Source organism: Vombatus ursinus, unplaced genomic scaffold (assembly GCF_900497805.2).
Source record: "Vombatus ursinus unplaced genomic scaffold, bare-nosed wombat genome assembly UNPS02014932.1, whole genome shotgun sequence".
Lineage (NCBI taxonomy): Eukaryota > Metazoa > Chordata > Mammalia > Diprotodontia > Vombatidae > Vombatus > Vombatus ursinus.
In genome coordinates, this window is record NW_020954710.1 from 15,632,222 (window position 1) to 15,652,230 (window position 20,009).

At 44.9% G+C, this 20,009-nt stretch overlaps 1 protein-coding gene across 4 annotated transcripts in view; it reads left to right on the forward strand.

Moving 5' to 3' along the window:
• LOC114029550 (multiple epidermal growth factor-like domains protein 6) overlaps window positions 1–20,009 on the forward strand; it is a 381,178-nt gene that overhangs the window by 264,230 nt on the left and 96,939 nt on the right. For all 4 annotated transcript variants that reach the window (XM_027844042.1, XM_027844044.1, XM_027844043.1 and 1 more), the window contains one exon: window positions 18,077–18,199. In XM_027844042.1, coding sequence (XP_027699843.1) covers window positions 18,077–18,199 — 123 coding nt within the window. The remainder of the gene's footprint in view (window positions 1–18,076; window positions 18,200–20,009) is intronic.

Consider the following 20,009-nt stretch of genomic DNA (forward strand, 5'->3'; position numbering starts at 1 on the left):
ATACGAGAAGACATACCCATGATGCTCTGGGAGGGGCTCCTGTTGATGAGATGGAATAGTTGGAGAGCAAGATGTGTGTGTGTGTGTGTGTGTGTGTGTGTGTGTGTGTTTATGTTCATGGCCCCAATTGACCCCACTGCCTGATGATCCACCTGGTCCAGCCTAGCTCTTGGAGGAATGAGGATGCAGGATGGCCTAGGCCCAGACTCTCTGCTTATGATGCAGTGGGAAGACCACTATTCTTGGCCTCAGAGAGCCTAGGCTCAATTTTCTGGTTCTGCTACTTACTGCCTGTGTGACCTTAGACAACTCTTTCTGTGACTCTGAGCCTCAGTTTCCTCATCTGCAAAATGAAGAGAGTTGGACCAGATGGCCTCTGAGGCACCTTAGGTTTCCAGTTTGATGATCAAATAATCCTGTCCTGCCATCTTGTCCCCTGAGAAAAGGAAGAGGGAAATGTAATCGATATGTAGAAATGTAATCGTGCCAGAAAATCTAATCGGCTGCAGCTGGCAAAGACCTTCATTACAGGTTCCATGATGGTGAAATGTCAGCTGAGGGATGTTAAGGACTTTTAGGGGAACAGAGTTGCCTGGAAGTCCCCGTAGTAAATTCACTTAAGATAGGTGCCTCTGTGTGTGTGTGTGTGTGTGTGTGTGTTATGGTCCATAATTAGACACCTCATCTTCAGAAAAGTCATCCAAGCAATTTCTCAGTTTACACATCTCACCATGTTTTCTTTTCCTTTCCTTTCCTTCCTTCCTTCCTTCTTTCCTTCCTTTCTTCTTTCTTTCCTTCCTTTCTTCTTTCTTTCTTTCCTTCCTTCCTTCTTTCCTTCCTTCCTTCCTTCTTTCCTTCCTTCTTTCTTTCCTTCCTTTCTTCTTTCTTTCTTTCCTTCCTTCCTTCTTTCCTTTCTTCCTTCCTTCCTTCTTTCCTTCCTTCTTTCTTTCCTTCCTTCTTTCTTTCTTTCCCTTCCTTTCTTCTTTCTTTCCTTCCTTCTTTCCTTCCTTCCTTCTTTCCTTCCTTTCTTCTTTCCTTCCTTCCTTCTTTCCTTCCTTTCTTCTTTCCTTCCTTCTTTTCTTCTTTCTTTCCTTCCTTCTTTTCTTTTTTCCTTCCTTCTTTTCTTCCTTCTTCTCTTCCTTCCTACCTTCCCTCCTTCCACTATGACACCACCTACCCTCCCCTCACCATATACTTTCAAATGGGTTCATTGTTTCCTTCTGTTGAGTTCAAGTTAGAAGCACCTTGACGTTTTAATTAGTATCAATGCCATTCATCAATGTTAGCCCTAAATAGTTCTCTGACCTGGGGCTAATGACCACCCAGCTTGAGTCTGGGCAAGTTTCCACTTAACGTTTGTAAGACACATATGCATTCTTCTCCAAATTAAAGGGTCACATCCTAATGTGCTACTGTAGAAAACATACTGACTTCAGAAGCAGAAGGCCTGAGTGCAAATCCTATATCAGTCACTTATTAGGTAAGACACTTCTTCCTGGGCCTCAGTTTCCCCTATCTGTAGAATTAAGGGACTGGGATAGATGGGCTCTGAGGTCCCTTCCAGCTCTAAATCTGTGCTCTTTGGTGCCAGCTCAGCTCTGGTTATGCAGTGTGTTCATGCCATGGATGTCCAATACTTCCTTCAGCCTTAGAGGTTTGCCTCAGAGACACCTCCACTTTTTGGAATATCTCACTGCCTGAAAACTCAGTTCATATGCCGTGTCCTACAAAGTTTTTTTTTCTTAACTCCCATTCCTAGTTATAAATGTTGTCTTCCTTTTCACATTTCCCTGTCTGTGTTTATCTGGGTACATGTTCTATCTGCCCAAGAGAATATGTGCTCTTTGAAGTCAGGGGCTATTAATCAGTCAATAAGCAAGTATTCATTTAGCTCCCGCTGTATGCCAGGCTCTGTGCTAAGCGTAGAGATCCAGATTCACATGTAATGTTGTCCCTGGCCCTAAAGAGCTTGCGTCATATTCATCTCCTTTTATCTTTGCTCCTTCAGTAAAGGGGACATTCAGAAATGGAGAGCTAGGATTCTGTGGATAGGGACAGTCACCAGACTCTAGGTTCTTGGATTAAGAGTTGGGAGAATCATAGAGACCCCCTTCCAGTCCCCTCATTTTACAGAAGAGGAAATCCATGATCCTGGGTGTTTGCAAAGTGACTTTTCAACCTTAAACCAGGATTTGTAAACTGTTGTTACTATTGAGAAGCAGGGTGGCTTAATGGATAGAGAATCGACCCCAGAGCCAGACGGATCCTGGAACAAGTCTTGCCTTTTACTCTGGGCAAGTAACCTCTCAGAGCTCTAGGCAACTTTTTAAATTGTCAAAAAGGTGCCCACCTGCATCAGTAGAGAGTGTTCTCACCTGGCAGTCCCCTACCAGGGATGGGGGAACCTATGACCTCGAGGCCAATGTGGCACTCTAGGTCCTCAAGTTCCACCCTTTGACTGAATCTAGGTCCTCAAGTGTGGTCTCAAGTTCCCCCACCCCCACCCCATGAAGTCACAGGCTCAGTCTCTGTCCCCTGCTTTGCTGTTATTCATCTCATCTACCTCTCTGATGTTCAGATAGATGTAGTCCAGGGAATATGCTATTATCATATCAGATATTATCATTATCATACTATGAGTTTTATGTATTTGTGCCCAGATGAATAAAATTGCTGCTTCTTGTAAATGAATAGAAGCATTGTGATATGTGCTCATCTTAGTCCCTTTGGCTCCATCCTGGCTTTTCCTGAAAAAAAAAAAAAAGGAATCTCACCCTTCTGAAATCTACAGAACCAGTGATTTCTGTAGGCTTACTGAAAGCATCTCCAGTAGCAGACAAGATATCAAGATAAATGTACCTCACCCCTATTATTTTTATTATTCTATGAAGGCACTAGGGTGTAGTGGGTAAAGTTAGAGTTAGAAAGACATAGGTTCAAGTCTTGCCTCTGGCTTATCTGGCTGTGTGAAATGAAGCATGCCTCGAAGTGCCTCAGTGCTCTAGAACAGAGGTCAGCAAACTACAGTTCCTGCTCTAGGCAACCCTCTAGGGCTAAAGAAGTAGAAAAGAAAGTGATGACCTGTGTTGGTGAAGAGAGTTTTTCCATTAGGTTGTAAGCTCTCTGAGGTCAGGGACGGTCTTTTTTGTTTGTTTTTTGTTTCCCTAGCATTTAGCACGTTGCCTGGTGCATAATAGGTACTTAATTAAATGTTCGGTCACTATTTTATTGACCTGGGAATCTGCTATACTGACCAGTACAACCAAAGATCCAGTCCCCATCCCTCTTACAATTATTTTTACTCTCCAAAGGGAATTCTCATGTTCTTCTCTCCTACCCATGTCTGGGTTCATAAACCAAGTTCACTGTCAGTGATGAGCGGAGTGGACATTTGGATTCAGTGGCCAGTCTGTAAGTCCCTACAGAAAGCTCTCTGGTGGGAAAATTGAGCTGAGCACCTTTCTGCTGTGTGGGAGAAGGTGCTCTTACTGAGAGCGCCAGGTCTGTTGTATTCCCGAGGGCTTGGCACTGTTCTTTAAGAGGAGGCAGGGAGATCCTCTGGCAGATAGAGATAAAGTGCTGAGAGATATGCAGTGGGAGCATCTGGGTCTGGTCCCTCTCAGGATCTTGCACCTGGCAGAGAATAAGGAAGGGGTGGGGAACGTGAAATAGACTCCAGCAGAGTGAGGCTCATCCCCTTCTTGAGGAAAAAACCAAGCTAGAAGAGAAGCCGATGAGCCCCCATAGGATTTGGGAGGAGGGGAGGTGTCATGGGATCATAGGTCTAAAGCTGAAAGGGACTTTAAAGACCATCTAGCCCATTTTACAGATGAGGAAACTGAGGCCCTGGGAGGGGAAGTGACCCAGCCGGGTCACAAGATCATAGATTTAGATGTCAAAGGCCATCTAATCCAACCTCCTCATTTTACAAATGAGGAAACTGAGGCACAGAGTGTTGGGGGACTCGCCCAGAGACGCACATAGCTATTGAGCATCAGAAGCAGGATTTGAACCCAAATCTCCTTGACTCCAGTGTTCTTTCCACTATAGCGTAGTACTTTGCTAAATTGTAGGATGCCCAGTATTTTCCCCTAAACTTTTCTCCCTATTTCTTGCCAAATCTTTGGGATCAAGGATTTGGTTTAGGATAGACCTAGCAATCAAAGGTACTTTGGGTTAGACTCCATAACAACTTGCCTTTCTTTGAAGGGTATCATGGATGTGAGGTGCAGATCACAGCACCTCTAGCCCTACCCAAGCTGGGTAACTCTTCTCCATGCCCTCTTGTTAGCCCTCCCCAAGAGCTCCACCCACACTGCTCCTGGCGCTCCCCTAGTGCCCCTGACATTGAATGGATACCACTGAATCCCATGGACTGTCCACTTTCTTTTCACTACCATCCATTGGGAGACAATGTAGTACAATGGAAAGCGCATTGGTAGCTAGGTGGTGCTGTGGATAGAGAGCTGGACTGAAGAGTCAGGAAGACCTGAGTTAGAATCCTGTCTTAGACACTTACTAACTATGTGGTTGTGGGCAAGTCATTTAACTTCTCTATACCTCAGTTTCCTCATCTGTAAAATGAGGGATTCGAACTTGATGGCCTAAATCTATGATCCTATGATAAAACTGGAGTTCAAATTCTTCCTCAGACACTCAGTAACCTTATGTGACCCTGGGCAAGTCACTTGTCTGCCTCAGTTTCCTCATTTGTAAAATGGGGATCTTAATAACTTTTACTTTGCAAGGTTGTTTTGAGGATCAAATGATAAATAATGCATGTGATGTGGTCTGCAAAACTTAAAGCACTATATTATTTTTATCATCATCATTACCGTTAGCTCTGAAGTCAGAAGGCTTGAGTTCAAATCCCCCACTTACTACCACCATGGCATTTTGCGAGTCACTAATTTTCAATTTTTTAATTTGTAGTTTCAATTTCTTAATCTGTCAAATGTTGGCCCATAGGCCACAAGCATCCTGCAACATTCCCAAATGTGTCCAGAACCAGATTAAAATTTAGTTCCTATCTGATTTTAATGTGTTGATGTAGTGATAAGAAAGAAATATATAGGCATTAGTGGTTCGCACAGGGATCCTTATGTATGATTTACTGTCCCTTGTTTCTATTTGGGTTTGATACCCTGGACCAGATATAGTTCTGAGGTCCTCCCCCACCAGATCTAGAGCAGTGATCTGCAAAAGAGATTGCTGATACTGGGGAATTCCCAGTCCTTTTAGTGGGACTACACAGTACAAGACCCTGAGAGGCTGTGCAAACAAAGCTGTTGTTTGCTCTGATTATCAAAAAGAATGAAGAGAAAACCGCAGCTTGCAGGAACTCCCAGGGAGTCAGTTAGTTTGGAACTAAATTTTCAAAGACTCCTTTAAACAGCAGAATGGTTTTTTTTTCCTCTTTTTAAAAAAATTCAGCCCTTTTGAATGGAATTCTTTCTGAAATGCGTTACCCTCCTTCCCTCTTCTCTTTGATAGAGGATACTGGGCATTATTGAGACCTTTCTGGACCAGCTCCCTGATCATCAGAGCTGACATTTCTACAGCCCTCAGCTCATCTGAGCTTCACACTCACCCTCGAGACAGATGCTCTCATCATCTACACCCCCTTCCCCCCATTTTGGGAATGAAGAAATTGAGCCCCCCAAGGGATGAGCTGACTTGCCCAGCATTGTACTGTGTGAATGTCTGAGGTGGGTGGGATTCAGACTCAAATCTTTCTTGGTTGATGACCCTGTCCTCTCATTGCAGCTCTGCTGTGATCGTGATATCCTTAGGATACATCACGTGTGTTAGAATGATGGCCCCTAGACTGACTGAAATTCACCTCTCCTTTGCATTCATCTCACTCTCCCTATTATAGATTTTAAGATTTTATTTCATTTTTAATTTATGGAATTAAACAAATATTTCTATAACATAGTATAATAAAAAAGATGATTGTACATCAAATTGCAAATCTACTATGTACAACTTGCTATTCCTTTTAAATATACAACAGTTATCATGTAAATTTCTTTTATTTTCTTTTTTTTTCCTTTTCTTCCCTCCCTCCCCCTTGCCCTAGAGATGGCTATTAGACAGATATAGGTGTGTGTCTATGTGTGTGTGTGTATATATACACATATGTGTATACATATACATATGTGTACGTATGTATATATATACACACACATACATAGATACTGTTGTTGTCCTTCATTCTCAAAGAGGACCAAAATGACATCACTATGTTAGAGTCAAGTTACAATGTGTCTGACAATGGCTGATCAGACCAATACAAGCTCAGAAGGCTCTGCCACAAGTTGGGCACAACTAGTCCATGTGAACATTTGGGGTGGATTCTCTAAATGTGCACATTTTGCATTTCTTTTGAGCTATTTCAATTCAATGAGGGTGCGCCATGCTGAGCAGTCCTATGTCAGTGTCTCCCACATCACATAATCACTTCTGAAGTTCTTAAAAAAGACATTGAGTGTCCTTGTATCGCTTCTTCTGACCACCATGTGAGCGCTTACCCTGTGTGAGTTTTCCATAAAATAGTCTTTTAGGCAAGTGTAGGCTTGGCATTCTTACAATGAGGCAAGCTCATCACAGTTACACTTTCTGCAGTAGAGTTTGAATGCTTTGCAGTTTAGTTCAAGAAAGGACCTCAGTGTCTGGGGTATCTTATCCTGCCAGGTGACCTTCAGAATCTTCCTAAGATAATTCAAATGGAAATGATTCAGTTTCCTGGCATGGCACTGGTAGACTGTCCAGGTTTCACAGGCATACAACAAGATGTGTGTGTGTGTATGTGTGTATATATATATATATATATATATATATGTATGTATGTATGTATGTATATGTATATGTATACGTATATGTGTGTATATATATGTATGTATATATATAGTATATGTGTGTATGTGTATGCATACGTATAAATGTGTATGCATATCTGTGTATATGTATGTGTGTATATGTATCTATCAGTACCTTGAACATAGTGGTCAATAAACATCTGTTCATTTGAATTAAAATGTCCTTTATTAGTCATAGCTAGTAGTCCTTGAGGAAGCTTGGTGTGATGGGTAGAATGCTGGATTTGGAGTCGAGAAGACCTGGGCTCAGATTCTTTTGTCTCCTTTTGTATCCCTAGTGCTTAGCACAGTGCCTGACCCACAGCAGACGCTTAATAAGTGTTTTGGGATTGATTATTAACTGTGCCACTCTAGGCAACTCACAATTTTCTCAGGGCTTCAGTTTTTCATCTTCAAAATTAAGGGAAGTACTTTTGAAGACCCCCAGGATCCCTTTTGGCACTATATCGGTGGGTCCCACCAAAGGTAATGGAGAAAATTGCTGGCCACTGCAGGGTCTTCATCTGGAGCCCATCCTTGATGCCTGCTTGCCTGTGTTGGAAGTTCAGCCATCATGGCTTCCCCATAATCCCTTGCAGCAGGGGACCATTGATCCCTAGCAGCCTTCTGATGTCCTCAAAAATCTCTCCTGACTCCAGAGACAGTGACATGGAACCCACAGAGGGGCTCTGCTGTGGCAACAGGCTCTGGCATCTGGCTGGCTGGGACATAGGGATTGGCAAAAATTTCCAGTCTTCTCCATTGGTTTGACGGAACTCTTTAGGGCAAACCATAAAATAATACGCTCTGATGGTGGCATTGGTGGAAGCACTCCCTTTCTATCTCCCCCTCTCCTACATGATGGTGCCAGCTTGGGCTCTCCAGGCCAGATCCCAGTATGGTTAGCCACAGGCCCGCCTTTGGCACCATTGGGCCCATAAGAGGTGGGAAGAGGGACGTGGCTGCCCAGTCTTCTGGGCTCCTCGGCTTCTCTACCTCCTTAAAGTCGTTGCTGTTTGGCCTCCTAATAAAAGGATTGGTTTGTGGGAGATTTGGGTTGGTGGTGGGGGGAATGACACAAAGCCTTCTCCCCAGCCATGTGGTGGTCTGTCCCTGAATTCTTCTATGTGGGAGACTTTGGGCTCCCAGCCTGGGAGGTAGGACTTCTGTGAAACTACTCAGGCTAGCCCCCAGAAAGCCAGACCACAGAGTTAAGTGTTCTGAATGCCAAGCCACTGCTATAACACCCTCAGTGCCAACCCAACCTCAGGGAAGAATGAAAGCAAACATTGATTAAGTTTCTGCTGTGTGCAGAGCACTGATTTGGGATGGGAGAGATTCAGTGCTCATGAGCCACAGGCCTCTGCTCTCATTGAATGACTATTGAAGCAGTGGATAGAGTGTTGGATTCAGGAATTAGAGCTAGGAGCTACGGGGTCATTTAGGTAAACACCTTCATTTTACAGATGAGGAAACTGAGTTCCAGAGTTAATCAAGATAATAATAGGAAAACAAACCACAAAACATAAGCTCAATGATTTTGAGCTTGAATGGACCTAAGAGTTCAGTCCTTTGATTTTATTGCTCTCTTGGTCTGAGCTCTGCAAGTTTCTTACCTGGGTTTGGTTCTGAACATTTCACCTGTTGGCTCTCCCCTAGTTAGAATTCCAGTGGACTGCTGCTGGGCTTAGCCACCATCAGCCAGGTAGAAAGCTGTGCAAGTTCAGAGTGGGAGAATTGCAGGTTCTCCTTTAGTTTGGAATTTCTGCCCTGTTTATTTTCCTACAGGCTTCAGATTGAGCTAGAGGTTGGACTGGAGACCCTACCTCATTCTTAGGGCCACTTACTCCTTGCTCAGTATACAACCTAGGGCCTAAAACCACTCCTAGCTAGAATGCCACCCCTAGGCACAGGCCTCCTTCAGTCCACCTACTATGTTCCTGTGTCTCTGTCTGTCTCTGTCTCTTGCTCTCCCAGTGCTTATGTTTCTGTAATTTCCATGAGGCCAGGGACCTCCTGGTATATATGAGGGACCCCCTCGAATGAAGATGAAGATAACATATATCATATCATCTCATCTTCCTACCCCCACCAAACATACATACCCTCCTTCAAACTACACTCTCTCTCTCTCTCTCTCTCTCTGTTTCTCACCACCAACCATCTGTCATCACTCATATTTACAAAATTAACATAATCCTGTACCTTCCCGTTTCCTCTTTCCCCTTCTCCCACCTCATTATCCAATCCCTTCTCTCTGCTCACATGGCTAATACCCTCATCCAGATGCTCAGCACCTCTCTGCACTATTACATTTTTTGCCAAGTTTATTTCCCAGATAGCAGCCTCTCTCTTTTCCAGTTCGTTGTCCACAGAGATGCTAAAAGAACCTTCCAGTCTCACTTGTCACTATCTTGCTCAAGAAACCTCAGGAGTTCCCTGATGCTCCTGGGATAAAACAATGAACTTCCCAGTTTGGCATTTAAAGTCTCACACAGCTCCATTTCACCATACTCCCCTTCACAGATTCTTAAATTGCAACCAACTGGTCTCCTTATTCAGTGCCCTCTAAGGATGCTTGACTCTAAATTTATGATCCTATGAACAAATTGTTCCCAAACTCAGCATGTCTTCTGTGGGGCCCATCTCTTTGCCTAGGCTGTCCTCCATGCTTGGAATGTGTACTTTCTTCATCTCGGCCTCTTGGAAACATTGCTCTCTTTAAGGTTTTTCTAAGGCATCACTTCCCTTGGAAAGCCTTGTCTGATTCTTCTAACGTGGTCGAACTCCCCAGTAGAATCCAAGATCCTTGGGGCAGGCCTTTTTGTCTCTGTATCCCCCCACAGTCCAGAACAGTGTTTTGTATGGGCCTGAAATTTCATTGCTTATAGGAAAATCCTTGCAACTGCTGGAGTTGTCTAGGGTACTTGGAGGCTAAATGACTTGGCTAAGGTCACACAGCCTGTACGTGGCGCTGGTGGGCCATTGACCTAGGTCTTCCTAAGACTCAGCTCTTTGTCCTCTCCATTATACCAACTTCACATGAAATAAGCCCTTTAATAAATGCTTGTGGAATTGAATTAGATTCTGTAATAAATGCATGTATGAGTTTAGAGAGGGACGGGACTAAGATCATTGGAGGAAAGAGAGAAGCAGATGAGGAAAGGCTTCACATAGGATGTAGCATTTGGGCTAAAGGGAAAGAGTCCATGGGGAAGGTTCACAGATCCCCCACTTCTTCATTTTACTGGAAATTCATGCAGTTGGTGTTGGGACAAGTTCCATCTCCCTCCCAACTAATGTCTTTGATTATGCCTGAAATCGTAAAGAGAATGCTAGGAGAAAGAGAGTCATGGAACAACAGGGTCATAGATTTAGGCCAAAAAGAGGCCTCTGAGGTTATTTAGCTCAATGCCAGAGAGGGTGTTTCTGAAGGTCATGCAGGGAGCAGAGGTAAGATTTGATTACAGGTCTTTTTACTGTAAATATAGAGCTCTTTTCACTTATTTTTAGGATCGGTGGCCCCGACAACCAACTTAATTTTTTGGGGGGGGAGTGTAACTATGATGTATTCATCACAGACCAATGAACCATAGGATGCTGCATGGTCCAGTGGAAAGAATGATAACTCTGGGGTCAGAAGACCTGAGTTCATATCTCACCTCCAACATTTACTGTCTGTGTGACCTTGGGCAAGTCATTTTACCTCCATAGGACTCAGATTTTTCATCCAGAAAATAGGGAAGTGGGACAAGGAGTTGGACTAGGGCCTTGGTGGTCCCTTCCAAACCCTGAGGTTCCGTGAATCTGTCTCAGTAGTACCAGCAGGTGAATGTGTGGTCCTGTACTTGATTGGTAGCTCGATGACATTTTCTGCTCCAGGGAAATTCTCCAGGTTACTACAGTGGGGAGGAGAAGGGGCTGTGCTGAAGAAGGGGGGCTGGGTGGTGGGAGGAAGGGTTAGCAGGAGTTTCTTTTCATGATCTGATCTGTCCTTAGCTTGGTTTCTACCACCAGGAGCTCTTCCTGGCCTTGGAGACTTGGTTGCAGCTGGTGAGGAAGTTTAATTTTTAACTTGTCTAGGCCTCAGTTTCTTCATCTGTAAAAGGAGGGGGAGGGTAAAGACTCAGTAACCTCTGAGGTCTGTCACAGCTCTGGATCTATAATCCTAAAAGAGTCTGGATTCCACATTAGAATTAGGCTTTTCCAAGCTGCAAACAGCTGCCAGCCATAATGGGGATGATGGAGATGTTGACGTTGGCTGAGTGGGATTCCTCTGCTTTCCTGGGGACGTTCTTTTCGGGTCCACATTCCAACGGAGCAGGTCCATATCCCACTAAGTAAGTCAGCCCGGCGTGGGAGAGTCTGAGCCTAATCCCTGGCTCCCCAGGGATGCTGGGTCCAGGTGTAACTTGGGTATCTTACCATCTACTATAGGTGACCAGCCTCCCTTCCATTCACTCAGACACTCGAGAAACATCAATGAATCTCTTTACTCTGCTAGACCTGAGGAAGACACAACGCTTAGATAAGATAAATTGCTTTGCAGAGCCTACGGTCTGGGAGGGGGAATGAGAGATACAAACAGAGATAGCTAGAATATACAGTATCACAGGATAAATACGTTCAAGAGGGAAAGATGAAGTGTTATGGGAGGTCAGAAAAGAATCACTACCAAGGTGGGGGTAAGGAGGGGGCAGCAAAGGTCTCTGAAGCTGAGTTTCTAAGGAGGAGTAGGAATTCACCAGGCAAAGAGGGGGAAAGGCAATCACTTCAGGCATACAGGTAGCGTTCTTAGTGAGACAGTGGGATCCTGACCAGCAGTCCTCAGAGTGTGGTCTTTGGACTTGGGTGTTCCCGAGACCCTTTCATGGGGTCTGCAAGGTCAAAGCTATCTTCATAATAATACCAAAATATTTTAATTTCTCAGATGGTAAATGTCAATAAATATGACCTACATGAACAAAAGCTCTTAGGGGAAGGTCCTAAATAATTTTTAGGAGTGTGAAGGGATCCTGAGACCAAAAAGCATGAGAAATGCTGGTATAGTAGAAAACACCAGGTTGAGGATATGAATTTAAAGTCTGCCTTTTCTACTTAACTTCTTCTTCTTCTTGTCCAGTCATTTCTGTTGCGTCCACCTCTTTGTGATCCCTTTTGGGGTTTTCTGGGCAGAGATACTGGGGTGGTTTGCCATTTCCTTCTCCAGCTCATTTTACGGAGGAGGAAACTGAGGCAAACAGGGTAAAGTGACTTGCCCAGAGTCACACAGCTACTAAGTGTCTGAGGCTGGATTTGAACTTGGGAAGATGAGTTTTCCTGACTCCAGGCTTGGTACTCTATCCACTGGACCTACCTAGCTTCCCCTTTCTACTTACTACCTGGGTGACTTTCAGCCAAGTCACTCAATCATAGCTAATAGCTAATAATAAATAGCTAAAATTTAAAGAGCTTTAAAATTATTTGCATATACTATCACATTTGATCCTGGATGAATCCCCCACATCTAACAGATAGTGGCTCACATCTTGGTCTTCCCAAAAGCGGAAATAAAAAGATACACTATGTAATATGAATCAGATATGGGACAGGTATTTATTTCCTACACACACACACACACACATAGAGGAAATAAATGTTAAGAGACAGAGCATACAGAATTCAGCAACTTAACTCATAGCTACTATCATATTCTCTTGGGAGGCTGATACTTAAACCTCATCAGAACATAAAGCAGTTTGCAGGCCTGCTGATTAAGCATTTTACATTTCATTTCATTTCTGCATTGTCCAAACAACTCCTGAGTCAACTCTTCTGTTAAAACAGTCCAGGCCTGGGCTAATCCTCTTTTTGGCAATCACCTTTTCCATGAGGGTTGGGTAGTTGCTACAGACTTCTCCCCTTGCTGGAGTCAGTGCCAATGAAGAGCCCTCTGGAGGACCCTTTGACCTCCTGCATTCATTCACAAGGCCTCCTCCAAGCCTGGGCATGTCTGCTCAAGAATGACATTGAGTCACCTACTCAGGAAAGGAATCATGAAGCAGAAGAGATAGCTAGGGGCCCACGTGAAAGCTCAGCTAATTCAGTCCATGCTCCGTGTGAGAATGGTGTCCGGGGCTCTTTGCTGCTCTGAGCCAATGAACACAGACTTAACTGGGTTCAGTCCTGGGGGTACTTTTCCTATAATGGAGAGTGGGCCAAGGCTACTCATGGTACCCCAACCCTGATGCCCAGGAATGATTTAGTTATACCTTAGGTTTGGGCTCATGCTTATGGCCTCCCCAAAGGGAGGAGCAGAAAGACGCTCACTGTAGTATGTGAGTCACATCTGGGACAGGCATTGATTTCCAGCTCATAAATGTTAATGGACACAAGAGAATCTCAGCAGCATTAACGGAACTTGAGAAGAATATTCAGTGACTTAACTACTGTTATACTGTCTCTGGAGGTTGATACTTGGACTTCATCAGAACACAACTTAACCTCTCTGGACCACAGCTTCCTCCTTTATCCAAGAAGGGGGTTGGATTAAATTGTCTCTAAGGTATAAAAATTCCATGATTCTTTATCCATTACTTTTTTTTGTGGAAGAATTGGGGTTAAGTGACTTGCCCAGGGTCACACAGCTAGTTAGTGTCTGAGGTCAAATTTGAACTCGAGTCCTCCTGATTCTAGGGCTGATGCTCCAACCACCTCCCCATCCGTTGTGATGTAAGTTTCTTAATTGTATCTCCAGCACTTCATATGTTGCCTGGAATATAGCAGGCGTCTAATAAATGCTTGTTGTCAGATTGATTGATTCTATGATTGCTGCCCCACCATGGAGGCTCAGTCATGGACTGCTGAGAGATCATAAAATTGGAGCTAGGAGGGGATCTTAAAGACCATCTCATCCAACACCCTCATTTTTCAGGTGAGGAAACTGAGGCCCAGAGAAAAATATTCCTTGGGTGCATGTGTTCATGGAATCACAGATTTTGAGTTGGAAGAAGCCTTCGGGGTCATTTGGTCCAACTCCCCTCATTTCCTAGTTGAGGAAACTGAGTCTCAGAGAAGGGATGTGATTTGCCCAAAGTCACACAAGTATTAAAATATCAGAACTGAGATTTGAACCCAGGGCCTCAACCTCTAAATCCAGTGGTCTCTCCAGTGTCTTCCTCTAACACGGTCTTGTCAGATCATAATCTGGGCAGAGCTAGGGGTGAGTAGAAGAAAGAGGAGACTGTGCCCATTCCTACTTCTGCAGAATCCATTCTTTTGCAGATTTGTCCACTTTGGGGGGGAGGTCTCCAGCACCACTCCCTGCCTCCCCTCTCTCTGAGTAATCTGTCATCGCTTCTGAAGCTGTTCTGAACGTGGTCTCATGTGTCTTTCACCTTGAATTTGGTTTTCTCCTTTTACCTCTTTTCCTTTCCTTCTGGGCTTTCTTGGGTTTTGCTTTGCTTGGGGGAGGAGGCACAGAGGAATTCATCGACTGGAAAAGGAGGTGATAGATTTCAGATGGGAGGGGCAGGTAATACAGATGCATTCCAAACCCTGCCAGTTGGGTTAGGTGCCCTGGCTCCGCTCTTTGAAGAGCAGATTAGGGGCACACTGCTTTTCCTCCCAGAGGTCCCTACTCCCTGCTTCTCTAGAGTTCCCTTCCTCACTTCTGCCCCCTCCACTCTCCCCTGTCCCCTCTCTCCTCCCCCCCTCCCTCAGACTAGTGACTGATCAGGTGGCCAATTTATCCAGACCTTTCTACTCATCCTTAGAAGTTTCCCTCCAGTAGAAGAAAGTGATCTTGATGGCAGGAATGGTTTTTCTTGGCATCGTGGATTGGCATTGGATTGGAAGTCAGGGAAGTGCTCGGTTTGAAACCTGCTGCAGACACTTCCTAGATGTGTGACTGGGGTGTATGGGGTGTTCAGAAGGATTAGCTCCTCTGGTAGGAGGGCTTGTCAAGTCCTTTCCAGGGCTCCTCGTCCACTCTTGGTGTCCACCTTCATACAACTCTCACCTGTGGCTCCAAGAAGGTGTAGCATGCCACTGTAGTGGCCGCCCCTTGGTAAAACCATCCTGGCAGATGGGCTAAACCAAGCCCATTGATAAGTTAGGGGGATTTCTACCTCCAAGCATGTGAAGATTTTCCCCACAGGAAGGGGCAGATGAGAACAATTTGTTCCAACGGCCACGAAGGTGGCTGAATCAGGTGCTGTGGAGTGCTGAGAGCTTGGTCACACATCAAAGACACCAAGGTCATCAACTGCATCCTGGGCCACTGCCAATCATCTTGACTTTTGCCTGCCGCCGGATGTCAATGACTCTGGAAGAGAGAGCGAGGCTGATGACTTTGTGCAGCTCTCTGCCTCACTTCAGTCCTATTCACATGCCAGTCGACATCACCCCACAACGTCTTTGGTCCTCTTTGATAGCAAAGGACAAACAACAATAATAGCAAAAGCGACACACTGTCCCTTCTCATCTCCTCCTATTGGCTTTCCCAGCTTTCTTCAAGCCCCAGCTAAAATTCCACTTTCATTAAGACGCCTTTCCCAATCCCTCTTAACGCTACCACCTTATTGACTGACTGACTGCCTTCCCTCTGTGGGTTCTCTTCCACTTATCCTGTGTAGATCCTGTACACACATAATTATTTGCATATCGTCTCCTCCGTTAGACTGTGAGCTCCTTGAGGGCAGGGACTGTCTTTTGCCTTCCTTTGTATCCCCATCCTTTTAACACGGTACCTGGCACATAGTAGGTGCTTAATAAATGTTTATTGACTAACAGGTAGTAAATGAATATTAGAGCCAGAATTCAAACTTCAGTCCTCCATAATCTGCCTTTTCCACTGAGTGGTCCTGTTGTGTTCCCTGTTACCAGAATCATCATCTGATATCCCTAGGTCTGTGACAGTTAATGTTTCTCAAGTGTCTGGTGGGAAAACCTCCTAATCTTAGAGTCTTGGTTGCCAATGGGCACCTGCTCAAGGACTGGGATTATACTTACCTGCCAACACCTCGACATACTTTTCTTCCTTTTTTGGTTTCTTCCTCTTAAGTTGTGTGTGTGTGCATGAGTTTAAACAGCTCCTTTGTCTACAACTCCTTTATCTACACTCCATCTCCCCTCATCCCTAGCAGAGTTCTCTGAAGGTTTTCTTAATTCTTCTAGAATCAGGGTGGCTATTCCTTGTAAGGATGAAATGAGTTTGGTTTATCCTTTTTGTGTTAGGAGTCACTGAGGTACCATGGACTGAATCTGGAGCGATAGGACCTGGGGTTGAATCCCAGCTCTTTGAAACCCTGAGAAAGTCCCTTGATTTCTTGGTCCTCCACACACTTCTCTACGACTGTAAGTTACACAAATGTTGGCCACTGGCATTGCTAGGGGGAGTTTCATTACCTGAAAGTTCACTATGCCAGTGAAGTCACAGGTTCAACCCCTATAATCAACCATATTATTTTAGTAAGATATTTATATTTAATTCAATATATATTTATTTTATTTTAATATATTTATTTACTTTATGATCTAATGAACATAGGATCAGAGACACCCCCTCCCATTTTATAGGTGAGGAAATTGAAGCCTATTAGTTAAATGACTTTGATAATTTTAAGAGATAGAGCCAAGATTTGAACCCAGGACCTCTATTTCCAGAATTAGTACTCTTTCCATTTCCACTGCAATCTATTTTATAACCTATTTGGAACTTGTAGTATGACTTGGGCAGCTAGATGTTGCGGTGCATAGAGCGATGGGCCTAGAGTCAGGAAGACTCATCTTCCCAAGTTCAAATCTGGCCTCAGATACTTACTAGCTGGGTGACCCTGGGAAAGTCACTTCACCCTGTTTGCTTCAGTTTCTTCCTCTGTAAAATGAACTGGAGAAGGAAATAGCAAACCACTCCAGTATCTTTGCCAAGAAAACACCAAATGGGATCATGGAGAGCCAGACATGACTAAAAAAAAAAAAGCAACTGAACAATAAATGTATATGTGTATGCATATTTACACACATAAGTGTGTAATATACATATACATGGGGAGGTGACCATGAACAAGTCATTTCACTTCCTTTAGACTTAAATTTGTAAAATAGGCATGCTTCATTTTATATTTATATTTATATATATGTATATGTGTATATATATATATGTGTGTGTGTGTGTGTGTATAGTATACACACATGTGTATACTTGTACTACATGTTCCAGCAGCCTAGTGGTACAGTGACCCCATTTGGGGTTTTCTTGGCAAAGATACTACGGTAGTGGTTTACCATTTCCTTCTCCAGCTCATTTTACAGATGAGAAAACTGAGGCCAACAGGGTTAAGTGACTTTTCCAGGGTCACCCAACTAGTAAATGTCTGAGGCTAGATTTAAATCTAGGTCTTCCTGACTCCGGGCCCCGCACTCTATCCGCTGCGCTATCTAGCTCTCCTGGTGCCACCTAGCCACCCGCTCTGCCTCCAATTTGTTCCCATTTATTTCTGTGTTGACTTCTCCACTAGGTTGTAAGTTCTTTATGGTATTTTTGTTTTTCTTTCTATCCCCAGCACACAGCCTGGCACATGGTAGGTGCTTCCTAAATGCTTGCTGTTGGACTTGGCTTTGCATCTGCCAGTACATTTATCTGCTAATATGATGTCTTACAGATAACAGGACTACAGAATTAAAGTAGAAAGGGGCTAGTCTGAGCCCTTAATTTTACAGAAGAGATAACTGAGGTCCAGAGACTTGAAGTAATTTGTCTAAGGTCACACAGTCTGTAAGTGGTAGAGGCAGAATTCAAACTCAGGTCCTCCGGCTCCAAAACCCTCACCGTAGCATGCTGCCTTTACTCGTTGATGAAACAGGGATAACAATACCTGAAATACCTGCCTCACGGGGTTGTCGTGAGGCTCAAGCAAGATGCACAGGGCTTGGCCAGCTTTAAGGAACTATAAAAATGTCAGTTATGAATAGGAGAGGATGAATAAGCTTGGGTGGGGAAGGAAACAGAAAAGGCAGGATCAGGCCTGGCGCAGGGGGGATGCCCGAGAAGGAGACTGGCGCAGGGAGGGACGGTGAAAGGTGGGAGATGGCTGCCGTCCTGGGGCCGTCCTGGCTGCTCTGGATGTGTTAGGCAGCAAGACTCGGGGGCTGGGGACGGGGCGAGGTCAGCTCCTTCCAGTCTGCCTTCTTGTTCAGCCTCCTTTCTTCATTCTTTCTTCCTCCGTTCTTTTCAGGTGCCGACGAGTGCCAGGTTCACAATGGGGGCTGCCAGCACAGATGTGTGAATACTCCAGGCTCTTACTACTGCGAATGCCAGACTGGCTTCAGGCTCCATACCGATGGCAGGACCTGTATTGGTGAGCAGAAGGCACCTCTTTCCCCTCTTCTCTATCCCCTCCCTCCATGTGGCTGAACCACCCTCTAGGCCTCAGGGGAGCTGGGCTCAGGTCCCAAAGCAGGTTTCCTTCCCGGGCCCTGTGCCAAGGCCCTCCTCCTGGAGGCGGTGTGTGGAGATGGCTGTTGCGGGTAACGGTTGTTCCATAGGCACGTTGAGACTGGAGTCACTTACAGGCCTACTTCCCAGCGCCGTCCTCTTCGCCTGGTGGCATCAGAAGCAGGATTTGAACCCAGATCTTCCCTAGTCCAGGTCCAGCACTCTACACTCTCTGCCCCCATCTTTGCTCAAAGACATTCAGTGAAGGGGAGCCTACTCCTATCCATACTCCCATCCATCCCTTTGTGGGCAATTCTAAGAGGGTTAGGAAGTTTTTCTTTATATCAAGTCTACACCTGCCTCTTTGTAGCTTTCACCCTCTTGCTGCTAGTTCTAACTTCCTCTTCCATATGATCCCCCTTCAGGTACTCAAGTACATCTATCAGGTTCTCCACCAGCCCCCCCACCCCAGTCTTCTCTTCCCCAGGCTAATCACCCCCGGTTCCTTTAATGGATCATTGTATGACATGACCCCAAGGCCTTTCACCATTCCGGTTGCCCTCCCCTGGACCCTCTCCACTTTGTTAATAGCCTTCCTAAATGGTGGAACCTAGAGCTGAGCAAGGTCTGATGAGGTCTGACCAGGGGAGGGCAGCCAGCAAGACCATCTCCTTCTTTTTGGAAGCTAGCTCTTTCTTCAGGCAGGCCTAGTTTGGTTTTTATTTTGTTTTTGCGCTAGGAGGGGAAGATAATAGGCCCGGCAGCCCCTCTTCCACATACAGATCCCTGAAGAATTAATGGTAGGTCTAGCTTGGGTGGGGCAGGGTGGAGAGACAAGGAAAGTTGGCAGAGCCCAAGCTCCCGAAGGGATGGGCATTGAGGCCCAACACAATCCATCAGCAGGTCCTCACCCCGCCCAGCCCCCTTCTGCCTCTGGGCACACTTGGCAACTGATCTGGTACTTGTTTGGATCATTTTTATGATTTCTTAGTAAGAATTTGGGGAAATCCTTTCTTTCTATCTCTCCAACTACACTGTAAGCTCCCAGAGGGCAGAGATGGTACGGTCTTCTTCTCGTCTTCCCCATAGCACCTAGCACTAAGGCTCTCAGTCCATCGATGAAGACTGGACTGATTGACTCAAGATTTAGGCCCACCTGGCTTTTGTTCACTGGATTTCAGGGATCCCAAAGCCTGAGGTGACGAATGAGTAAATCAGAGGGGAGAGAGAGACAGAGGCAGAGAGACAGAGGAAGAGAGAGAGAGGAGAAAGAGAGAATTAGGAAGAGAGAGAAGAGAGAGAGAGAGGGAGAGAGAGAGAGGAAGAGGAAGAAAGAGAGGGGAAAGAGACAATGAGGGGAAGAGAATGAGGAGAGAGAGAGACAGAGGAAGAGAGGGGGGGAAAGAGAGAATGAGGAAGAGAGAGAGGAGAGACAGAGAGGAAGAGGAAGAGAGAGGGGGGAAAGAGACAATGAGGAAAAGAGAATGAGGAAAGAGAGAGACAGACAGAGGAAGAGAGAGGGGAAAGAGAATGAGGAAGAGAGGAGAGAGAAAGAATGAGAATGAATACGACGTAATAGCTAGAATTTTCAAGGGATTTATGGTTTCCAAAGCACTTTACTTATGTTGTATTTCATTTGATCATCTCAACAGTCATGTGTGACAGGTGCTATTTTTATCCCCATTTTACAGTTATGGAAATTGAGGCTCAGAGAATGACTTGCCTATTGTCAC